Here is a 23,740-nt window from a genome sequence, read left to right as displayed (position 1 = left end):
CCTGCCCAGGCTGGCTTTGAACTGCAATCCTCAGATCTCAGCCTCTTGAGTAGCTAGGATTACAGGCGTGAGCCACCGGCGCCTGGCTCATATCCTTTTTATTAGTCCTTAGCTCTTGACTCCTGGAATGCAGGTCCCTTTCCCAGGAGGGTTCTCTTTCCTAAACCAAATGAACATTCCCACTCTAGGTTCCCAGTCATTATACTGTCTACCGTCTCTCTCCTTTCTCGTATTATCCACCCTGGCTATGTTGTCTGAGACCACTGCTCGTAGTGAAAAGGAGTCTTTCAAGATGACAATGCTGGTTGAAGCAGAGAGGTGGGAGGCAGGGCCCAGCAACTAAGCAATGTGTGGAGTCCAAAAATGCCAACAGTACGACACCATCTGCAATGGATTTGATTTATTGTTAGACTTGGAGGCGGCTCTGTTACAGCAGCTGGGAGCTATAGCAGGGAAGTGTGGGGCGGAGCAGAGCACAGCAGGGAAGGGTGGGAGCTAGGAGGAACACAGGTGGGCTGTTTGGTTTCCCAGTCAGCTTGGCAGAGAAGGAAAACCCTGAGGTCTTATGAGCGTCTGGGTCTCAGTCCAGCAGTGGTCTGGCGGGGCTGCTCGCTGGCTTGCTTGGGGCGAGGGCCTCTCCTGGAGTGGTGTTGTCAGCACATTTTGCCCTTTGCTCTGTAGGAGTTAAGCTGTAGCTCAACTTCATCTCCCTCTTCTCTTCCTCCCTCTCATTTTTTCCCCAAGTCCTCTGGCCTGGCCTCTTATCTCCCAGATGGTCTGTCCAGGAGTTTGGGTTTGCAGTAGACAGCTTTCCCATTTCAGCTGCAAGATGGCAGAGGGGAATGTTTGGGGGAGTCACACAAGGCTGAGGTGTCAAATGTTGGGATGTCAGGCAGTGGCTTATTTAACCCATTACACACCAGGCCACAGCAGATGACCACATGCAGAGAAGCCAAGCAGGGGATGAAAAGGGATCAAGTTAACTGGAATGGGATGGGTGAAAACTCCAGCAGGTCGGGGAACTGGAAAGAGCTCTGGGATTTGGGGCTGGGGTTCTCCTTGCCCTTTGGTGCTGCCCAGTTGGCCTGGTCTGGGCACCGCTCGGGGATATGAATGGTATGAAGCAGGGTCTGGGAGACTGAACTCCTTTCTCCTCTCACCAGTCTGTTGGTCTAAAGAGCTTCAAGTTTTGGATCGAGACATTCAGGTACCAAGGGAAGCAACAGGACAGCATAGCAGCGGTGTACCCCGGGGCCCTACCGGAACCTAGACCCTGGGGATGGGAGATGGAGGAAAGGGTGCAGCTCTGGGCACCTACCTGACAGTATCCTACAACTTACTGACATTCCTTCCCAGGATGCTAAATAAATAGAGAGTAAAGGGATTTCTGGGGTGTGGGGGGGGGGGATATGGCCTCCCTCCATGAAGAAGGAGGTGGCTTTCTCAGACACACCCTCATTTCTCATCCAGTACCAGCATTTGGCAGTGCCAAGAGAGGGTATCACTGCAGGGTTCTCAGGCATCAGATGACCTCCTATCTGAGTTTTATACCCTCCCCCTTATCCCTGTTACCTTTGGTTTTCAGACCCTTTGGGGAACAGATGGGAGAGAGGAACAACACCTCCCATTTAGCCCAGCCCAAATCCCCATAACACCTCACCCACCCCACACCCCCCTCCCCAACCTCTCTTCTCCCTCAACCCCAGAGGACTTCAGCAGTAGCCATTCTCTAAAGGAGCTGGGGGAGCGGATCCTTGGGGGAAGGGAAGTGGGTTCTTTCAGAACTCAATCTTGCAGGCTGGGAAGGACTCGTCCTGCATGACCACAGTGCTGCTGCTAGCCAGGACCAGGACGTTGAGTTGCTGCTGCTGCTCATGAGTCTGCTGGTACCATTCACGAGTCACCTCTGTGTCATGAGTGGGGATCAGAGTGACCTACGGAGGGAGACAAGACAGGCCTAGGTGAGAACATGAAGAAAAGGTAAGCAGGGCACAGGAACAGCAGACCCCGCTGACCCCCAGAAAGGAGCCCCGTCTTTTCATAGTTATATGGGCTGTGACCCACTACTGGCTCTCAGGGAGCTTGGACACAAACCCTTCCTTCCTTGGCATCTCTTGCTACTCACCTGAAGATTCTCCCCCCACTGGGCTTTGCCCTCCAGCAGGGCATCCAGCACAGCCCGGCTTGGCTGGCCATTGGCAGGGTCATTCCCACTGACCACGTAGTAGGATGCGCGCACTCGGCGGAAGAAGTCAAGGTCAGCGGTCTTGCCACTGCAGTGATTGGGGATGTAGGCGAGATCCACGTAGACAGGGGGCCCTGAGCCACCCTTGGAACCCAAGGTCACTGTGGAGACCAACCAGGATGCATTGTAAAGGAGGAGAATGCTACTGGCGATGCCCCCCACACACACACCCCACCCCTCCACACCCCCCCCATTCCCCATCCCATTGCTAGTCTTTTTTTTTTTTTTTGGTCGGTCGTGGGGCTTGAACTCTGGGCCTGGGCGCTGTCCCTCAGCTCTTCAGCTCAAGGCGAGCTCTCTACCACTTGATCCACAGCACCACTTCTGGCGTTTTCTGTTTATGTGGTGCTGAGGAATCGAACCCGGGGCCTCACACATGCCAGGAGAGCACTCTACCACCGAGCCACCTTCCCAGCCCCTCCCTCCCCCCCCTGCCAGCCCTCAGCTCACAGTCTCTTGGTGGTGACACTTACTCTGTCCAGCCTTGAGTCCGTTGCCCGGGCCTTTGGCCATGGGGCTGTGCCCGTCCTTCTCCTCCGCTGGGGTGACCTGGCTGGTGGCACTGCGCTGCCGGGGCGGGGCCCGGGGTGCTCGGTCGGCGGGCCCTTTGCCCGGCGTGGGGGACCGCTTTCCTCCGCGGAGGTCCAGGCGCCGCGCCGGGGAGGCGGGCTTGGCCCGGCCGGGGGCCCTGCGCCCCACTCGGCCCTGCGCCTTCTCCTTCTCCCGCAGCCTCTCCACCCGCCCGGATTCGGAGGCGAGGCCCTCGGGATCAGCCATGCACACGTCCGGGCGGGGCGGGGCGGGGCGCGGGTCGGGCTGCGGGAGCGGGGGCGGGTCGTGGCCGGGCCTGGGGTGGTGCGTCCCGGCGGCGCCCCCGGCCTTGTCCACGGGCAGGAAGTCCCCGTCCTCGTCGGAGTCGAGGGCTGCCTCGGCTGTGATGGACGGACACTCCTCCGTCTCCGGGGGCACGTCGGAATCCGACTGTGAGGAGCCCGAGTCGCTGGCCGAGGTGGGGGGCGTCTCGTCGGCCGCGGGGCCGGGGCCCCCCGCCGCCCCGGGCCCCCCTGCGCGGCGCCGCCCCCCTCGGCCTGCCAGCCGAGCGTCCTCCGCGGGCGGGGGCAGAGGCGGGTTCAGGAAGGACGGGGAGAGCTCCCCGCGGCGGGGCCGGGGCTCCGAGGCGCAGCCCTGGGGCCCCGGCCCGGCTTCCGGGGAGAGGCTGCGCGGGGGGCCGCGGGAGGCGGCCGCCGGGCGCGCGGGCCGCTCGGGCCGGGGGCTCCTCTCCGCCCCCTCGGGCCACGCCCCCCGCTCCCAGGCCGGGCCCTCCTCCTCCTCCTCCTCCTCCACGAGGGCCGGGCCCGGGGGGACGGGGCAGGTCTCGCTCAGGCCGTTGGCTGCGCGGTCCCCGGAGGGGCCCGGCTGCTTCTTGGTGGCTTCCCCCGAGCACTCCAGGCGGCAGGGCAGGGTGCTGTCGTCCATGTCCGCAGGCAGACCTGGCGCCGGAACTGGGGCCGGGGCCGGGTCCAGTGCCGCTGGGGGTGCGGGGCTCAGAGGCGTCAGGTCCCAGAGGCTGTGGGCGGACGGCTGCCCGCCGGGGCCCGGCTCTCCGGACCCCTGGACTGTGGCCTGTAGACCTGGAGGGATGCGCTCGGCCACGCTGGACATCACCGGGGTGGTAGCCTCGGAAGACGAGCCTTCAGACAGGGCGGGCGAGGCGGGGCGGGTCAGATCGGAGAGGAGAGGGACCCCGGGAGAGCTGGGGGAGGGGAGCTGGGGCAAGGAGGAGTCCAGGCTTGGGGCCTTGGTCACTTCTAGGTACTCATCGTGCCGGGCTCTGGCCGGGGGTCCTGGAGCCAGAGCCAGAGCTCGGTCTCCGGAGAAAGCAAGGGAGCCGCAGGGGGCTGAGCGGGGCTCAGCTGGGGAGGGCAGCTGCGGGGGAGCGGGCTGCAGGGAGGAGAAGCCGAAGGCCGAGGCCGGGAAGTCCAGGCTGGGCCGGGAAGGACCCAGGTGTGAGTCTGAGGGAGGGCTGGGAGGCGCCTTGGTTTCAGGCCACAGTGTTGGGGGACCCGCAGGGGCCGGGTGAGGGGGACTTGGGGACTGAACCTCTTTCTCTGGCTGTTCCCGAGCCCCCTTCTCCAGCTCAGAGTCACTAGTGCTGTCACCCCAGGGACCGGGGCCTGATTCTTTGGGGGACGGGGTCCTCCTGCCTGGGCTGTGGCTGAGAATGTGACCATTAGGAGGGGGGGAGCGTGGGCCTTTGCTCGGTGGAATAGGAGCTCGGGGAGGAACTGCGGGTGGGGTGAGGCCGCTGGCCTCTGCCCCGCTTGGCCCCGGTGGTTCCAGCTCTGGCCTGGGAGGTACAGTGGGTCCGGCCAGGGCTGCGTAGCTAAAGGCTGGGGTGTCCGATTGGAGGCTCTTGGGTGAGACAGGAGAGGAAAGCTCCTTCTCTGCGGACGTGTTCCAGCCAGCAGCCTCCTCCTTGCTGGACAGGCGCGGGGGCCAGTCCCCAGCTGCTCCCAGCGGCGGCTCCCTGGTGGGGCACGCGGGGCCCAGCCCGGTGAGCATCATCTGCTCATAGATGTCGGCGTACTGAAAGCTTCTCTCGTCAGGATAGGGCGTGGGCTCTCTCTGCTCCAGCTCGGTGGTCTGTTCTGGATCTCTGGTGGCCTGGCTGGCACCGGCCTCGGGGACTTTGGAGCCGTAGGGGTTGATGGCTGGATCTCCGGGAGCAGGCTCACTTTCTTCTTCCCTTCCCCCTTCGGCCTTGCGGTAGTCCTTCCCCAGCGGGGAGTACGGCCCACCTTCCAGTTCAGCTGCCCCTTCTTGTACTGCGGCCACCACACTGTCATATTCAGCCATGCCCCAGGAGAAGGGCGCCGGGGTCCGCGGTTCTGGAGCGGGTGTGGGGGGAGCTGGAGCTGGAGAGAGGGGTGCAGGGGGCAGAGGCCTGTCCTTAGGCACCCAGGGTGGGATTTCAGCCAGCCACGAGGGGGTGGTGGGTTCATTCCTGGTGGGGGGCAGAGGCTTGGTCTCTGGGGTGGGGCTCTCTTGTCCTGGGGCTGGAGGAACCCTCTGTCCAGCCATCTCAGGTGGAGAGGTGGGCGGGGAGATGATCTCAAACGGAGAAGGTGTCATTTTGTCCTCTTCTTCGGGTGGCAGCTCTACTGGTGACTCAGCAAGCCAGCGCTCCACCTCTAGCCCCTTCTGGGGGGGGATCTCCTGGAAATCCTTGAAGTCTGAGGCCCAAGGGCTCTGGGGTGTATGCTGCAGTTGGGGTGCTTGTTCGTCTGGGCCTTCGTCGAGGAACGTGCTCTCTCGCTCCTTGGTGTACCGTGGGCTGCCTCCCTGGCCATCCAGCTCATGGGGGAACCAGACCTTCCTCTCACAGCTCAGCTCTCTCCAGTATGCATCCTGGTCCACAGCCACATCTCTGTCCTGCCAATACCTGACCTCTTGCTCAGCAGAGGTGCCTTCCCAGGACAGGACTGGCTCTTTCTGCTCTCCAACCGGATCCCCTCTGGTTGGAGTTGTTTCTCGCCACCCCTGGAGCACATCTTGCTCCTTCTGGTACTTCTCTTCCTGTACTTGGGCCTTGCCTTCCTCCATTGGGCTCTCTTCCAGCCTCAGGGCTTTGGTTTTCTCCAGAACAGCTTCTTCTTTTGGCTCCACAGGCTTGGCCTTTTCTGGAGATTTCTCCTCTAGGACTGCCACCTCTGGTTTCACAGTTTTATCTTCCTGCACAAAGCTCTCCCGCTCCTGAGTTTTGTCCTCCTCCAGAGCTTTGTCTTTCTGTTCAACAGTCTTAGTCTCTTGTTCTAGAACTTGATCCTTCTCTCCTAAGGCCCAGTATTTTTGCTCCAAGGCCTGATCTTTCTTTTCTAAGACTTCATCCCTCTGTTCCTGGACCTTGTCTTTTTGTTCAGGGCTTCTGTCTGCCTGTTCTAGAACTTGACCTTTGAGTTCAAGGACCTTCTCTACTGGAGACTTGTCCTTAGGTTCAAGGTCTTGCACTTTTTGTTCTAAGGCCTTATCTTTCTGTTCTAGGGTCTGATCTTTCAGTTCCAAGACTTGGTCTTTTTGTTCTGCATCTCTGTGTTTTTCTTCTTTGTCTTTTGGTTCCAGGGCCTGCTCCTGTTTCAGGGCTGTGTCCTTTTGCACTGTGACTTTGTCTTTCTCTTCTAGGATCTTGTCCTTCTGCTCCGGGGCCCTGTCTTTTTGTTCTGAGTCTTTGTCTTTTGATTCCAGAGGCTCATCCTTCTGCTCTAGAACTGCCTCCTTTTGGTCTATGTCTCTGTCTTTTGGTTCTAAGGTCTTATCCTGCTGTCCCACAACCTTGATTTTTTCTTCTACAGCCTCGTCTTTCTGACTTGCGGCCGTAGCCTTTTGCTCTACCCCGCTCTTCTGCTGCAGAACTTGGTCTTTCTGCTGTAGGACTTCCTCCTTTGGCTCAGGTTCCTTGTCCTTCTGCTCTGGAGTTCTGTCTTTCAGCCCAGGGATCTTACCTTCCCACTCCATGGCAATGTCCTCCATCGCAGGGCTTGACAAAGACTCGGGACTCTTGGTGAGGGAGCTATGGGGCGTCAGAAGGTGTTCCCCGGGGCTTGTGATCACCTCGGGCGAGCGGTTCCCATCTCCTGACAGTGCAGAGGGAGAGAAGGATCCGGCAGGCCTTTTTCCCTCAGGGCTCTTCTCCGTATAATCAGCCTGTACGGAGGATCCAGTGGTCCCATCTGTGGGAGGGGACATGGTGGCAGCAGGAGGCTCTGGAATAGACGCAGGAGCTTGGTAACGACACGTGTCCTCAGCCTGCATCAGAGGTCCCCTTTCTTCCTTTCCTAGGCTTAGTTCTCCAAACTGGAGGGTGCCAAGGCTCTCTGGAGAGAGTTGTTTTGAAGAGATATCCAACGAGGTCTCCTTACTGGGACTCTCTTCTGAGAAGGAAAGTGACTGGGTGTCTTCTGGAGACGCCTCGGGCCAGAGGCTTTTGTGCCCGGTCAGGCCATAGGGAGCCTTGGGAGTGGCTTCTTGTTTGGCAGTGTCTGGGGAGACCACGCTGAGGACAGACAGGGACTCTGCGTCTTCAGGAGAGAGGCTTCGGTCACGCGCCTCATCTTTCTGAGGTTCACCAGGTTCCTGGAGCGATGTCGTCAATTCCCTGGGAAGGGCTTCCGTACCCAGAATTGGGTCTGGGACCCCAGATCCTGCTTCCATAGTTTCAAAAACTATGGCTTTGTTCTGTTCTGGTAACAGCTGAATGGTGCAGCCTGTGTGTCCCTCAGCCAGGCCAACAGGTGCTCCCTGGGCCGGGGGGCTCCTGGGAGGAGGTAGCGTCTCCTCCTTTTGTGTGCTCTCTTCGGGCTCTGGCTTGACTGCTTCCTTCGCAGCTTCTTCCTTGCCCACCCCAGGGGTAGGCTTAGTGTCTCCCCAGGAGTCTTCTTGGAAGTCTTGGGGCTCAGACTTGTCTTCCACTGGCGACTGATGGAAGGGTGTGTGGGTGGCACTGGGTGGACCAGATGGCGGAGGAGAAGCCATCTTTACCGTGCTGTCATCTGGGCTAAGGCACCGTTCCTCTACTTCACCAAGGGCTGGTTCCCCTGGCTGTAGGGCTTGCCCGGGGGTACCAAACCCTGGGGTTCCATATGGGCTGTGAAGTTTCTCAGAGAGCTGTACGTCTGCCCTCTCCTCTTCTTCTCCCGCAGCTCTCTCCCCAGTCAAGCGTCTCCCTCCCACGTCTCCTCTCTTCTCTGACTCTCCAGTGACAGAGAAGTCCTCACAGGGTGGTGATTTGAAGCCTTTGTCTTCTTCCAGCGAAGAGGTCGGTGAGATAGTGCCAGCCGATGGCACGTAGTCCAAGCCCTGCGTGGCCTCGGTGCGGGAGGAGGGGATGCTGGTGACAGTGTCCAGCAGCAGGGAACTCTTGCCTGTCTCCTCTGTCTGGGGCGCTGTGAGTGAGGCCACAGACTGGTCCTCAGCCACCGACGTGGCGAAGGAAGAGAGCTTGTCGCACTCAGTGATGGAAGTGGCTGAGGACACGTGTTCCTCTTCAGCCAGAGGGGCAGCCACCATGTTGGGGGGGTAGGTGAGTTCCGTCTCGGGTGCCCCGTAGCCTTTGCTGGGGGCAGCAGGGACGTTACTCTGTGCAGGCTGGCTGGCTTCAAAGGGGCCTGGACCTTCAGGACCAGAGAGGTCGTACATACTGGTAGGGAATCTGGCTGGCGCCGGGCGCTCCTCTGGCTCATCATGAATCTCTTCATCCGAGATGGTCTGCTCAGTTTCTGAGTAGCCAGGGATCGTCTCGTCCTGGATGTAAGAGACATGCTCAGCGGCTCCTGCAGGTGTGGCCAGGCTGCTTAGGAATGATGAGGTCTCCTTCTCGGGGGCCTTCCCCTGGAGTCCCAGGTCCCGGCCCCCAAGAACCTCCCTGCCTTTGGGGATTACCTTCAAGGCTTCCTGCATGTGTTTTTGGTAAAAACTCTCAGCCTTGGTCTCTTCCTCTTCCTCCTCGTCGGAAGGGTGAGCCTCCTCCATTTCTTCCACCTCAGCCTTTTCTATCACATCCTCCTTTACTTCAGGTTCGCTCTCCTCTCTGGCTTCAGCTCTCTCTGGAAGCTTCTCTGTTTCCTTCTGCTTCTTTTCCTCCCAAGTATCTTTTTCTTCCTCTGTTTCAGCCCCAGAGTCTGGGCCTTTGTCCTTGCTGCCTTGTTCCTCAGGGATGTCTGGGGTGATCTCTTTCCCCTTGGTCACGTGCTCTTCTGGGACGGTGGGTTGTGTTCCCTGCACGGCTGGGCTTGGGGGTCCCTCTGCTGTTGTACCTGCAGGCAGTGGTTTTTCTCCTAGTCCCGTGTCCCTCTGTTCAGCCTCCTCCCGCTTCATCTCCTCAAAGTCCTGTGTGAGATCCTCTGGTGAGGAAAGAGCCGGCTCCCCGTGTCCGCTGACAGTGGGCGGTGGTGCAGCCCCTTTCTGGGCTGGGGGTGTCCGGGGCTCAGACGACAGATCCTTCTCTCCACGAGAAACTCGGTTCTTGTCTACCTTCATTCTCCCCGGGGCCTTGGCTTTGTAGAGGGTCTTCCGTACCTCAGGTGTGAAGGGCTTCAGGTCGGGTTTGGAGATTTTCTTGATCTCAGGTTTGGCATCTTTCCTCTTCTCCTCCTTCTTGGCATCTTTCTTCTCTTCCTTTTTCCCTTCATCCTTTTTGAGCTCCTTCCTCTCTTTCTTGATCTCTTTTTTCTCCTTGTCTTTCTTCTCTTCCAGCTTGGAGATCTTCTCTTTCAGGTGCTTCTTCCCTCCCTTGTCCTTGATCAGCTTTCGCTTCTCTGCTTTCAGAGCCTCACTTGGCTCTGTCCGTGCCCTCTCGGGCCTGGCAGGCTTCTCTGGGGGCTTCTCTGAGGACTCTTTGGCTTTCTTCTCTGTTTTGGCTAACTCCTTGGCCAGTTCAGAGCGGGCCTCCTTGGCTCCCTCTTCTGCTACTTCCTCCCGCTTGGCCAGCTTGCTCACTGCGGTCTTGGGAGCAGCTTTGAGGCTCTCCTTGCTGTCAGCCCGCTGTTTGATTTTGCTGGGTTTCAGGTTGGCAGGCACCGCCCCAGCAGCCAGATCCTTCTGTGTGGCCACAGGGTAACGGAGGAAGTCCAGGTGGCGAAGCTTTTCCAGACCCTCCAAGATCTTGTTCTGAGGTGCATTTCCTGGAAAGAGCACACGCACGATCTTCTCAGTCGGGTTGGCTGGTAGCCAGACCACCAGAGCAGTGATAGAGGTCAGGTAGGGCACGGAGATCTCAGCCTCCTTCCCATTGGCCAGCACAATGCCTGTCTTGGCCTTGCTATTGCCCGCCCACTTCTGCATGAGGAACTGCATCTCCTTGCTGTCCTTGACGGGGTTGAGGACGTACATGTCCAGCCGGCCCACACCCATTTTGTGGAAGAGGGTCAGTGGTTCAATGGTGTTGCTGACCACCCGGTACAGAGGCTCGGCCTGAATGCCCAAGCGGTTTAAGTGCTGAAGCGTGAGGCAGGCCTCCTCAATGCTGCGCTTGGCCTTTCGGGAAGCATCAGGCAGCCGTAGCTTATCTGGCACATTGAAGAAGACGACTCCAAGCTCGGGGGAGATGAGGTTCTTCACCCAGTCACTGTAGCTGCTCGAGCCCTGGGACTGCTCCTCCTCTAGCTCGGCCACTTTGCGCTGCAGGAGTCCATTGATGCCCGGCAGATTGTCTGCCCCAATGTGCGTGAGCAGCACCGAGTCGATGCGGTCCAGGTGCCGCACCAGCTTCCAGAAGCAGGACTTGCGATCAGAACCGCCATCCACGAGGATGTTGAAACCATTGACGGCAAAGAGGGCCGAGTCCCCGCGGCCGCCCGGGAAGATGTAGCAGCAAGGCTTAGAGAGCTTGAGGAAGCCCCCCGAGGTGGGGGGTTCCAGCAGGTCGAAGGGGGATGGCACGTCCACCGTCTCGGAAACGTACTCGGAGAACTCAGCCACACCATCCATGGTGGGTAGCATGGGCTCGGGGTTCAGCCGGAGGTGCAGGGTCTCTTGGGAACTGGAGAGTCCCAGATGGCTCCAATCACCCTCCCCTAAGCAGGACACAGTGAGGAAGGCCTGGGTCCCAGGGTCTCTATTGCTGAGCGATTGGGCAATCTAGAGGAATGGGAGATAGATAGATAGAAGCTAATCAGGTCACGGAGGATTGTCTTCGCCTGACTCTTTTAATTTTCACCTCGCTTCAAAGTCAATTGACTCCTATTTTCGGATGGTCAAGCAGTATTAAGACTTTCTCTCCACCGCTCAAGTCCCAATCCTTAGCTCTTTCCTTTGGAACTTACCTCTGGGCTATGAAGGACCTGGGCAAAGTTTTGGTAGGAGTAGGTACCACTCTGGAGAATGAGCTCTCCCCCAGGCTCTAAACTTTGTCCACTTAAGATCAGTAGTTTGTGAGCTGATGGACTGCTAAGAAGATGGCGAACCTGGAGTGGAAGGAGAGAAGCAGTGTCACGGATGTGGGGGAAACTCAGGGAAAAGCAAAGACCATACTTCATCTCCCCCCACCTTGGAAACGTAAGGACAGACTCCCCACTGGTATTTCCCCACAACGCCTCCAAAGTGGGACCAGCGGTGGTCAGTCAGTTTTGATGGTAGACAGGAATTTTGGGTCTTACAATGGTGGCACTTAATAGTGTTCTTAAAATTCTAGCGCCTTGAGCAGGCCTCTCAAGCAAGGCCTAGGCCCTTGGCCTTACCTCAGAGCTGATGCTGTCCGCACTGGGGTTGACCAAGATGATGCTCTCTAGGGTCTCACTCTGATGGCAAAGGGTCCTCTGGCCTAAGAGAGAGATGTAGGAAATTCTATTCAAGAGAACAGGTGTCGGGTGTCAGTGGCTCACTCCTGTAATCCTATGTACTTGGGAGGCTAAAAAGAGGATGATTGCGCTTTAAGGCCAGCCTAGACAGAAAGGCTTGTGAGACCCCGTCCCCCTCTTCAACCCATAACTGGGTGCAGTGGTGCATTGCTTGTCATCTAAAACTATATGGGTGGCTGAGATTGGGAAGATCACAGTGATAGGCCAGCCTGGGCGGAAGGGAAGGGTGGTGTATGCCTGAAAGTAGGCAGATAGCAGCGCTGTCATGTGCCTGGGTAAGAAGTGGAACCCTGTACTAAAAATAACCAGGAAAAAAAAGAAACCTAGGCCGGGCGCTGCCGGTGCCTCACACCTGTAATCCTAGCTACTCAGGAGGCTGAGATCTAAGGATCATGGTTCAAAGCCAGCTTGGGCAAGAAAGTCTGTGAGACTCTTATCTCCAATAAGCCACTAGAAAAACAGAAGTGGTTCAGTGGCTCAAGGGCTTGCCTTGAGCTTAAGAGCACAAGGAAAGTGCTCAGGCCCAGAGTTCAAGCTCCACGACTGACAAAAACAAAAACAAAAACAAAAAAACCCCTGGAAGCCTTGTGCCATGATTCACGCCTGTAACCCTAGCTACTCAGGATACTGAGATCTGAAGATTGTGGTTCAAAGCCAGCCTGGGAAGGAAGTCTATAAGACTCTTTTTGTTTGTTTTTTGTTTGTTTGTTTTTGGGTCCGGTCGTGGGGCCTGAACTCTGGACCTGGATGCTGTCCCTCAGCTCTTCAGCTCAAGGCTAGTGCTCTACCACTTGAGCCACAGCGCCACTTCCGGCTTTTTTTCTTTTTTTTTTTTTGCTTATGTGGTGCTGAGGAATCAGGCTCTACCACTGAGCCACCTTCCCAGCCCCAAGACTCTTATCTTTAGTTAATCACCAAAAAGCCTGAAGTGAGCTGCAGCTCCAGTGGTAGAGCATTAGCCTTGCGCAAAAAAGCTCAGGGACAGCACCTGGGCTCTGAGTTCAAGCCCCAGGATTGGCACCAAACAAAGCACAGCTGAAGGCATGGTTTAGTGGTATACCACCAACCTAATAAGCACAAGGTCTCTGTATTCAAAAACCAGTGTAGGGGCTTGGATGTAGCTCAGTGGCAAAGTGTTTGCCTAGCAAGTGCGACATCCTGGGTTCAATCCCCAGTACCCCCCAAAAAAGTAGTTAAAAAAAAGCGGGGCTCACACCTATAATCCTAGCTTCTCAGGAGGCTGGGATCTGAGGGTCATAGTTCAAAGCCAGGTGGAGCAGGAAAGTCAGTGAGACTCTTATCTCCAGTTAACCACCAGAAAACTGGAAGTGGTGCTGTAGCTCAAGTGGTAGAGTGCTTGCCTTGAGCTGAAGAGCTCAGGAGCTCAGGGACATCGCCAAGGCCCAGAGTTCAAGCCCTATGACTGACCACACACACACACACACACACACTCACACACACACACACAACAGTATAGGGCTGGCTCAGTGGTAGAGTGCTTGCCTAGCATGCATGAAGCCCTGGGTTCGATTCCACACAACCACATAAACAGAAAAAGCTGGAAGTGGCACTGTGGCTCAAGTGCTAGAGCGTTAGCCTTGAGTACAGAGAGGCTCAGGGACAGAGTCCAAGCTCTCGGACAGGCAGAAAGAAAGAAAGAAAGGAAGGAAGAAAGAAAGAGAGAGAGAGAAAGAAAAAAAGAGAAAGAAAGAAAGAAAGGAGAAAGAGAAAAGAAAATAGGACTGAGAGAAAGGAGAAATCAGGTTAGCCGTAGACCTGCCTCCTTGGATACTGCTGAGTAAGACCTAGAAATGGGCTCCCTCAGCCCTTCCTTTTAGGGCTTCCGCCTCCCTCTCCTCACTGGCTGTCTTCTTCCTCCCTTCATCTATGCACCCTCCTCTGCTCAGGCCCCCACCCCTCCGCCTGGAACTCAGTCCATCCTGTTGACAAGAAGCTTTTGTCCCTCTGGAGCACTAAGCTCCTGGCGCTGCCTGGGGATGGTGGGGGCTCAGCTGGAGAGGACTCCAGGGAGGATGGTTCTTTCTCAGTTTTCCCCTCTCTGGTTTGCCTTTGCCCTAGGCTTTTGAATGAACAGAAAGTCTACAAAATGAGGAGATGGGAAATTCTGCCTGGGGTCTCCAGACTCCCCATCCTCCTTTCCAAACCCCGTCCCCTTTTCAATCCCAAGGATCTACAGGACCGTAACTTCCAGTTTTGCTTTCTGGCTCCTCACTAGCCAAGCCTGCACCCACACCCCTGCTTACAACCCACTGCCAAAGGTTTCCCAGCTGCTCCCACCTTCCCTTCTTCCAGAGAGGCCTGACTCTCTACCTCACATCCCATCCCTTGTGAACAATTTCTCCCTTTATCCTTACCCCACTCTGGATATGGGGAGTAAGGGGCTGGCTCACAAATAAATAACATAAATCAGGAAGGAAAGGGTTGGAGTTTTCCACAGACACTGGAGAAAAAAAAGAAGACATCCCCAATCCCCTACTGAGCTATGGGTTGCTTTTATCCAGGCCAGCAAGAAACACGAAGCAGTGCAGCAAAGGAAGTGGAAGGTCAGACAGATGCTGAAGGAGGATGCTGCCTTCCAGGTTTCCGCCCTTCCCCTCAACGCCCTTCCCAATTACAGTCACAGTGGAGACTCCAACAGACGGGCTGGGGAGTGGGCTTTCTGGAAGAGATTGGTGGGAGGGCTCATAATCTGTTCTCTAAGCCCTCACCTATAACCTATCTCTCTCTTCTTTCTGAGGCTGGGACCAAAGGAGTCCAGGACCAGGGTCTATTGTGAAGAGGAAAGCCATCATGCCAGGACAGGCCCCCAGATACAGCTGGTAGACAACAAACTATGGAGAATGGTCAGAAGACCAAACCCCGTTCATGGTGTGTGAGGCTCAAAGCAGTTCAAGGGTTCTCTTGTATGAACTTGAGAATGGGGGGGGGGCTATCGGGGAACTTTGAGGCTAGTCCAAGGGACAAAAGCCACTTCAGTGACTCAGGCAATGCCAGGCCTAGGGCAGCTAGGGAATCTAAGGAGTTACCAGCCTTAAGTAGATTCAGATTTACAAAGGCAAGGATTCCACCCCACCCCAGACACACACACACACACACACACACACACACACACACACACACACACACACACACACACACACACGAGTGACACTTTTGACAGTGGACAAGAAAGAAAAAGAAATACCCATGGCACAAATTGATCCGCTTTCCATGTACCTCCTCCCCACCCCCACAGACCCACATTCCCGGGGTTTATAACCACAACAACACTTCTGATTCCAGTTACTATCCTGGCATCAGACCCTAGCTCCAGCTCTATCCTCAAGAACCAGTTCTGACTGGCAAGCACAGGGTTTTAAAATACTGCGCCCCTCTTTTTCAGACCTTAGGGTTGGGAAAGAACAGATTCCCGCCCCCCCCCCTCCCCTTTCTTTTCTTTTGGAAAGGACTATGTTGTGAGGCGGGACACTTTTCTTGGCCAGTGCTGGGGTTACTGGGGTTACGGGGTGGACAGCGGGAGTGGAGGCTGAGCAGGCAGGAGGGCAGGTGTCTCTGCAGTGTGGCAGGAGGGAATGGGGGGGGGGTGCTCGGGCAGAAGGCAGCTGCATTCTGCCGCAGTGTGTGAGTGTGCGCGCTGAGCTCAGCCTCCAGCTCCGCCTCCACCCCCCCCCCCCAGCATGACAAGTCATTTTCTTGGCTGGCTCTGCATGGGGATGGGGGTGGGGGGTGAGGACTGGTGGTGTGTGTTGGGGAGCAGCGGGGGGGGGGGGGGGAAATGCCGAGAAGGAGAAGAAGAGACTGGCTCCTCTGTGCAAGAGCCCCCATCTTGAGAAGAAATGCAAGAGATGAGGTGGGGGTGGGGCTGAGACAGGGGACCTGTGGGGTGGACAGGATGGGGGAATGCAAGGCAGCTACTGGGGAGAGGCTGGAGGGGGGGGGGAGGCACCCAGGGGGGAGGTGGGGAGGCCCTCAGAGCCCCAGACCCAAGCTGATCGTGGAGAATGGGGTGCCAGGGCCTGTTGCAGACTGGTCAGTCTGTAAAGGAGGCGCGTGCCCCGTCTTAATAACCCTCTCCTCCCTCCTTTTATCTTCCCTTACTTGGCAAAAATTCTCCGGCAGGCAGCCTCGCTCACCCCGAGCATGGGGAGCAGCTGGGGACCCGGCAGCTGACACCCCACGGAGCCTCGCCATGGGAGCATTCCCTTAACACCCTCTTTTCTCTCACAGTCTTCACCCAGCCTCTCACCAAAGACACGACCCCCCCACCCCCACCCCCCCACTCCTCCAGCGCCCCCAGGCCGCGGGGCACCACCATCAGCAGCTGCCTGCTGTCTTCCACCCACCCCTGCCCAGCTGGAGAGGTGGCTGTCACAGAGCCGGTTTAGTTCTACCTGGCTCTGGCCTGACACCCCCACCCCCCCAGCCAGGAATAACCACTCTCCCTACACCCCACCACCACCAAAGTCTGCCCACCCAGCTGGGCTACTTCCAGATGCGCTAGATTACCAGGAATCCCCCCCCCCCCCATACACAAACATTCTCTCTCTCCATCACAACACCCCCAGCCCTCGGCCAGGACCGAACCCTTCATTCCGGCTCTTACCCTGGGGTGTGGGAGGGGGCCCCTCATGGAGGCAGTGACTCCCGGCCTCAGCCGGCAGCTTCAGGAAAGAGTCTGCGGCACTTGGGGTGGGAGTGGGGGGGGGGGGCTTGATGGGGAGGGCGGTGCCAGGGCGGGGAAGAGGGGCTGGTTCTGTGACGGCACCAGAGACTTAACTGTTTCTTGGCCTTCCCACAGCAGTGCTGTAATGCTTCTGTGTGCTCCTGGGGGAGGGGAGGTAAGGGGTTGTTTAGAGCCAGCACGGTCTCCTGTGGTCCAGAGGACCGGCTCTAAAACTTGCTTACTTAAAGATTAATCGTTTAGCCTCAACCAAAAGACCAGAGCCTCTGGAGGGAGGGGGGGCGGTGATACAGGAGGCCTGGGCCGCATGAGCCCTCCCTCCCTTTTCTCTTAGAAACCATCTGCTGCCTCTCCCTCGGATGGACCCAGGCAGTGACCTTCAGTCCCTGCAAGATCAGGAGACAAAGGGACTGGGGACTGGAAAATAGGGGGTGCGGGGGGGTGGGGAGATGAGAGATGCACTTTGGGAAACACAAGGGAAAGGCAGGAATAAGTCTCATGTTAGGGTTGGGGTAGTTTAAGAGGGTGGTGGGGTGGGTACTGCCCCCAGCCCGTTGGGATGGGTGGGGTACCAGGACCCTGAGAGGTGGGTGCGTCTGCACCAACGCAGTACAGTACAGCAGCATCCTTACAGGCGCTGGGGCTTGGGATTCTTGAGTCACTGGGTGTGAGGATGCAGACTCCCAAGGGGCAAGGAAGGGTTTCTGCCTTTCAGTGAAGGCGTTAAGGAAGACCAGGGAATATTATCAGGACCCCAAACTCAGGCAAGGCTCTCTAACTATAGACCAATCATTATTATTACGACTATTATTGTTATTGTTATTAACGTGACTTTAAAGGGCAGCTGGGTTCCTGACCTCTTCTTGTCTCTACCTTTCTGTGCCTCTTTGCTGCCTGGGTCATATTCTCTTGATCCTTCTAATGTTGTGTCTGTGCCCTTTAGTCTCTCTCCCTCTGACTCTGATTTAATGAAGTGTTTCCAGAACTCAATGGAAGAATCTGGAGAGCGCTCCAGCAGCACTCACTTCCAATGGGTGGTACTCTTGCATTCATACCCTGCCTTCTCCCCATTAACCCTCACCAGCCCTGGCCGCCTCCTCCGACCGCTGCATGGAGACTTCCACCCTGCATGGAGACTTCCACCCGCGCAGCCCCACGCACCAGCCCCACCCTTGCCCCCGGCTGCCAAGAGCAGCTCTTGAAGGTCAGAGAAGCCAAAATAGTCTCTGCTCCCAGCATCCCCATCCTCCCTTAACTGCAGCCAGAGAAGAGCTGAGTCACCCATACTCCTGGGGGATAGAGGGAGGAATTCTTGCTCAGATCCGGGGATGCAAAGCAGCCACCTGGCAACAGACCCGTTTGGAAAGAAGAGGCCATCTGCAGAGACACGCGATACAAGCCAGGCTGAATTCCGAGCATCACAAAAAGTGAAGTACTTTCCTTTTACAACTTCTTGGTTCTTAACTCCCTCCCACCTCAAACCTTCCATCTCCTCTCTGCTTTCTAGGGCTTTCGAGAGTGGAGGGTGGGAAACCTGAGCAGACTTCTGGCTTGAGAATAAGATAACATTTTTAGCCAAGTGCAGAGTCCACCCATGCTTCTGGCTGCCACCTTCTAGGGCCACACCTTGAACATAGTTGCAAATCACCGTGAGGTTTTTTGTCAGCCTTCACCCTCTGAGCAGCCAATCATGACACCTGACCCTCAACGCATAGTGTTCCTCTGCAGCAATGAAATAGAGGCGAGGCCTGAGCTCAGACACAAAGTGAGATCAGAAGCCCCAGACTGGAGATCTGACTACTCATTTTACTATTCACTCTGACCAAAAAACAAAACAAAAAAAACCACTTAATCTCTCTGGAAGCTTGTTTCATGAACTATGAGTATAACATCCCATCTACCCCACATACCATGAGGATTGACTAACAACAAAGATGCAAAAATTCTTCTCCATTCCTAGAATCCTAAACCTGTGAGATACAAATGCCACGAGAACTTTCTTCCTTTTGTGAAAGATTTCTGAGCAGCAACCTAGATGATCACAAAAATCTAAACTAGGGCCAGGCACTGGTGGCTCCTGCCTCTAATCCTAGCTGCTCAGGAAACTGAAAGCTAGGGATTGCAATTCAAAGTCAGCCTAGGCAGGAAAGTTCATGACACTCATCTCCAATTAACTGCCAAAAAAAGAAGTGGGAGAGCACTAGCCTCGAGAAAAGAAGCTTATCAGGCCCTGTGTTCAAGTTACATACGTGCACATAAGTGTGTGTGTGTGCGCGCGCACACACACACACACACACTCACATATCAACTAACCCTGGAGGACCAGTTTCCAAGTAAACCTAGAGCTGAAAATGTCAGCAGGATGAGACTTGGGAATTTCTATTAATGTCCCTGCTCTCTCATTTCAGACAGCAACATAGACCCCTGAATTCTGATGGCTTTCATGTGGACAGAAGTAACAGGACAATACCTTTGGTGACTATCAGTGAGAATAGAGAGTTAGACACTGAGAGCCACAAATGGATTCCTCAGTCTGCTAGCCTTAGACTAGCAGTCCTTTTTCTTTTCTTTTTCCCTTGGTCGTGGGGCCTGAACTCTGGGCCTGGGTGCTGTTCCTCAGCAATTCAGCTCAAGGCTAGCGCTCTACCACTGGAGCCACAGCACCACTTTTGGCTTTTTCTGCTTATGTGGTGCTGAGGAATCGAACCCAGGGCCTCATGCATGCAAGGCAAGCGCTCTACCACTGAGCCACCTTCCCAGCCCCAGTTCTTTCTATAGGTGCTCAATAGTACAACAAAATTTATTGAAACTGTTTTCTTTCTCTTTGCTTTCTGTGCTACCAGGGTGAACTCAGGGACCTATGCATACCAAAAAGGTGCTTTACCACCGAGCATCTTTTTGTCAACACCCAGGCCAGAAGACTGGTCTTCTGCAGGACTAATTGTTTTTAGGATTGTTTTAGAATGCTAAGAAGCTCCAGATTTTTCTTTCAGGAATTATAAAGGAAGATCCCAACACCCTGCTGGAGATTACTTGGCACAAAAGCCGCCTTTGAAAGGTTTTGTATTTTGGTTTGTTTTTATTTTTTTTAATTTTTTTTTTACCATACTTGACCACTAGAAGGAGCTGGGCTACCAACTGTCTATCAGAGGGTAGAGGGTCCCTTCCTTTCTGTGTCTGTCTGAGAGGGTGAATGTGGAGGGGGCGGAGCCTAGGAGTAATTGCACTCCTCCTGTAACACTGTAGGATACATTTCTGTCTCCTTTCTCATCCCGTGCCCCCCATGGAGGGGAGAGGTAAGGGGAATGGTGGTCTGGCGAATGGGAGTAGGCAGAAGTACTAGCCTAGCTCTTTGAGCCCATTCTAGAAGCTGGATTCCCTGTGCCACCTCATTCAATAGAGGCTGAAGGGAGGGGCAGTGTCTGCAGCTGCTCTGGGCCAGACTGTTGTTTGTGGGGACAGCTGAAAGAGGAGCCAGCCAGGGTGTGGCTGTGGCTGTCTTGAGCTCTGTGTGTGTGTGTGTGTGTGTGTGTGTGTGTGTGTGTGTGTGTGTGTGTGTGCTTCCAGGAAATTCTTCACTATTCTCCAGGGATAGAGACAGCCCCCCCCCCCCCCCCCCCCCCCCAGTAAGATGTTCAAACCAAAAAAAAAAAAATCAGTATGCTGACACAAGCATACTGATGTTTGGATATGTGGTTCTAAGCCCTTTGAGATATTATAGCAAAACTCTCTGAAAAGGCTTAGTAGGTGTTTCTTTAACTGTGCTTGTTTCTGAGAAGTGCTTCAGTGCTTCAGAATTATTATGCCAAGCATCTGAAGAATGGTTAGGCACTTTGGTTTGTGTTCTTCCCTTTTCTTTCTTTTCTTTCTTTCTTTTTTTTTTGTTGTTGGTGGTCATGGGGCTTGAACTCAGGGCCTAAGTACTGCCCCTGAGTGCTTTTGCTCAAGGCTAGCACTCTACCACTTTGAGCCACAGTGCCACTTCTGGTTTTCTGGTGGTTTATTGGAGATAAGGGTTTTGGGGACTTTCTTGCCTGGGCTAGCTTTGACCCTTGATCCTCAGATCTCAGCCTCCTGAGTAGCTAGGATTACAGGTGTGAGCCACTGGTGCCAGGCCCTGCTTGTTTCTTATATTGTTCCAGAAAACAGCCTACTCTCATCTCTATGTTCAAAAGACAGGGTTAGGAAGTTCAGTGTGAGGGCTGGGAAGGTGGCTCAGTGGTAGAGCGCTTGCCTTGCATGCCTGAGGCCCTGGGTTCGATTGCTCAGCACCACATAAGCAAAAAGAAAAAAGCCGGAAGTGGCGCTGTGGCTCAAGTGGTAGAGCACTAGTCTTGAGCTGAAGAGCTGAGGGACAGCGCCCAGGCCCAGAGTTCAGGCCCCACGACTGGACCAAAAAAAAAAAAAAGTTCAGTGTGAATTATCAATATTAGTAGATAATCCTCAAACTTCATTAATTCCATTCTCTGCCATCTCCTTATCTAGTCATATACTAAAGCTTCTAGGAACAAGTGGTAAAATTGTTGGTTTTCAGTCATTGCGAATAATGGAAGATGTCATGACATGAATAATTCTAAACAGAAAGCAATCACAGAAGAGTGAGTGGCTGCCGTTACAGGAAGATGCTAGCCTCATGTTTTTTTTTAATTGTTGCACATGTTCCTAGGATAATGAAGCCTTAGTCATATTAACCTTGCTCTCTCCAACTTTCTAGTAGCGTATGTGGAGCAATCAGTGATCAGGAAATAACTAGAGATGTGGACAATTGAGAATTATCATCTATGAGTTCAGTTATTGGGTGGCAATGATTATTGAGCTGCATAGATTTTCTATTCCATAAAGCTGTCATGGAAGCCAGGCGTGGTAGTTCCATGATTATAATCTCAACACTTGGGAGGCAAAAATGAGAGGACTAGAAGTTCGAGTCTAGCCTGGGCTGCGGATCGCTGTGCTATCACTTCTCAATAACATAACCAGATATTTGGCACTTTTTTTTTTTTTTTATCACTGGTACAGGACCTTCTGCACTCCCTCACAGGTATCTGTCATGGAATGATAGTTCCTAAAATCTTACCTCAAGTTTCTAACCCTTTTTTTTTTTTTTTCCAGACAGCAGAATGGGAACTTGTATTCTGGGAGCTTTGATCTTGGAGTGTTAATTAGCTCTTTGTAGCAGTCAAATCCAGAAGCCCCGCCTTCCTTCTGACCTCATGATGATGGTGTTCATCAGCCTTTGGTACCAGAATTCTGCTCTGTTCTAGAGATCGGTTGGCTAAGCCAAAGGAGGAAACACAAACCCCGAATCCTGAAGGGTAGGCTGTATAAAGAAAGGGCCTGAGAAGGTGAGTGGGATGTTCTGGAAGCTCTGCAGAGCAGGGGAGGCTGGGGTATGTACAAAGGAGAACACAAACAAAAAAGTAGATTTGTGCATGAGTCGTGGTTAATGGCTCAAGAGGAGTACCTTATTTCCTTGGTTCTTGGCAACTGCTGTCCTCAACCAACCCTTTTGGAGATGTTATGTTGACCGGGCTTTCTCCACCATCTTGCCATGGTATCTGCAGTGTACTTGGTATGTGCGGATAGCTCTGAAGCCCTGCCACTTTCTCGTTAGGAGTCCCCACCTTCTTCCCCCACCCAAACCTCCTACATGGCCAGTTCTGCCAGGGAGACTGGACCTCGCTCTTCTGTGACCAGCCCTCACCCAAAGGACTGAGATAAATGACACTAGTCCTAACCTTTGACCTCTGAGGAGAAGTGAGCTAGGTGCCGGGTAATGAAGAGTCTCAACTGTTGGTTCAAGTCAAAGGATGATACGTCAATATTCCAGGACAGAATCCCTGTGAAAGCAAACAGAAAGAAAAGGTTCTAGATAAACTCAGGGAGTAGGATTGCAGAAAGCACGGAGGGGAGGGAGAGGGAGGAAAGGGAGGGGATAAGGATAACTGCCATCACTCTCCCTGATAAGAGGGGCTAGCCGCCATCTCCTAATCTGATTTTTAAAAAGAAAAAAAAAAAGGCCTTGCTACAATCAGGGAAAGGGCAGACTTTAGACTCAGCTTGGTCATTAAGCTTTTAGGTAGCTTTTTCAATTTTATTGTTTTGGCAAGGCTACCTAGTTGTGGTTGAACTAATGCCATGGAAGTGTCTATTTCCAGATAGCGTGGGCTGGCTGCCTCCTGGCTCCTTACAGATAAGATTCACCTTCCCTTTCCCCTTCCTCGCCTCCCCTCTGCAGCTTGCTTTCCACCCGCAGGTGGCTCCGCAGCACTGCGCCACAGGCACAGAGGAGGGAGTTGAGATGAGGAGCTACGAAGGTCACTCTCTCTCTCTCTCTCTCTCTCTCTCTCTCTCTCTCTAGTTGGCTGCTGGCATTCAGAGATCTGAGATTGGTTTGCTGCGTTCAGAAAGCGCCCCCTCCCCCGCACCGGGTTTGATTCAGGGACCTTCCAGAAGAAACTTGTGAGGTAGGAACACTTGGGCCCCTTTCTGGGGATGATCAGGACTTTTGGAGCCTCTCACCCGAGACAGTGCGGCGGGGAGAGGGGTGCGATCAGAAGTAGGGGGAGGTGGTGTGGGACGCCCGGGGCGGGGAGGGGGGGGGCCTGCCCGAGAGCTCCCCCTCCTCCTCGGGGAGATGCGGGACACCACGCGGGTGCGCGGGCAGCGAGCTGCCGGGCGGCTCCGGAGGACACGGCACACGTGGCGGCGAAGATGCAGGTGACAGGGGCGGGCGGGGGGGGGGGGGGAGAGGAGGCCGGAGCGCGCGCCGGGAGGTGGGGGATGCGGAGATGGCGGCGGAGCTCGGGGCGGCGGTGCGGAGGCAGGCAGGCAGGCAGGCAGGGCAGCGGCTCTCACCTTGTTCAAGGTGGGCCCGCACGGCCCGCAGCTGGCTCTCGGTGCCGATGTCGCCGATCACGATGAGCAGAGAGTGTTTCCGTGGATCCCAGTGTGCCGCCGCCGCCGCCGCCGCCCGGGCCTCACACGGCGGCTCCGCGGGGTTCTGAGGCTGCAGCGGCGCGCGGGGCCCCGCGAGCCCCAGCCCCGGAGTTGTCTCCATGGCAACGTCGGGAGGCCGCGCCGGCCGGGCCTCGGTCTCCATGGAAACCTCGGCAGAGTGCTAGGCCGGCAAGCATCCGCCGCAGAGAGAGAGTGTGCGCGCGGTTCTTAAAGGCCGGCGGTGAGAGCCGCTCATTGGCTGCTGGCTGTCAGGGGGGGCGGAGCAAAGGCGCCGCAAGGGCGGGGCTGGGAGGGGCGGGCGGGCGAGCTCGCTCGGGCTCTGCAGTCTTGCTCCGCCCGTCGTGGGGGGTGTATGGGACGGTGTGTGGGGTCACCCCCCCCCCCGCACGTACCCCCCACTCAGCCCCCTTTCCCTCCCCCCCCGGGAGGAGTTACCATTCCGACTACAGCTGGGGTAGGTGGGGGCCGCCTAGTCGATTGCTTTGG

General features: G+C 55.4%; 1 protein-coding gene across 1 annotated transcript; it reads right to left on the bottom strand.

Moving 5' to 3' along the window:
- Positions 1–1,689: 1,689 nt before the first annotated feature.
- On the bottom strand, positions 1,690–23,414 carry Map1a (microtubule associated protein 1A). The gene is made up of 7 exons (XM_042688030.1): positions 23,153–23,414; positions 22,033–22,134; positions 11,476–11,558; positions 11,062–11,202; positions 2,719–10,876; positions 2,126–2,346; positions 1,690–1,934 (listed from the first exon to the last, which is right to left on the bottom strand). The coding sequence occupies exons 1-7, from the start codon at positions 23,394–23,396 to the stop codon at positions 1,779–1,781; spliced, it is 9,105 nt and encodes a 3,034-aa protein (XP_042543964.1). The 5' UTR covers positions 23,397–23,414; the 3' UTR covers positions 1,690–1,778.
- Between the last annotated feature and the right edge of the window lie 326 nt (positions 23,415–23,740).

This window comes from Dipodomys spectabilis, unplaced genomic scaffold (genome assembly GCF_019054845.1).
Source record: "Dipodomys spectabilis isolate Male_0828 unplaced genomic scaffold, ASM1905484v1 ptg000108l, whole genome shotgun sequence".
Classification (NCBI taxonomy): Eukaryota; Metazoa; Chordata; class Mammalia; order Rodentia; family Heteromyidae; genus Dipodomys; species Dipodomys spectabilis.
The sequence above is the reverse complement of the archived record's forward strand: the minus strand, read 5'-3'. Positions and strand labels throughout refer to the sequence as shown.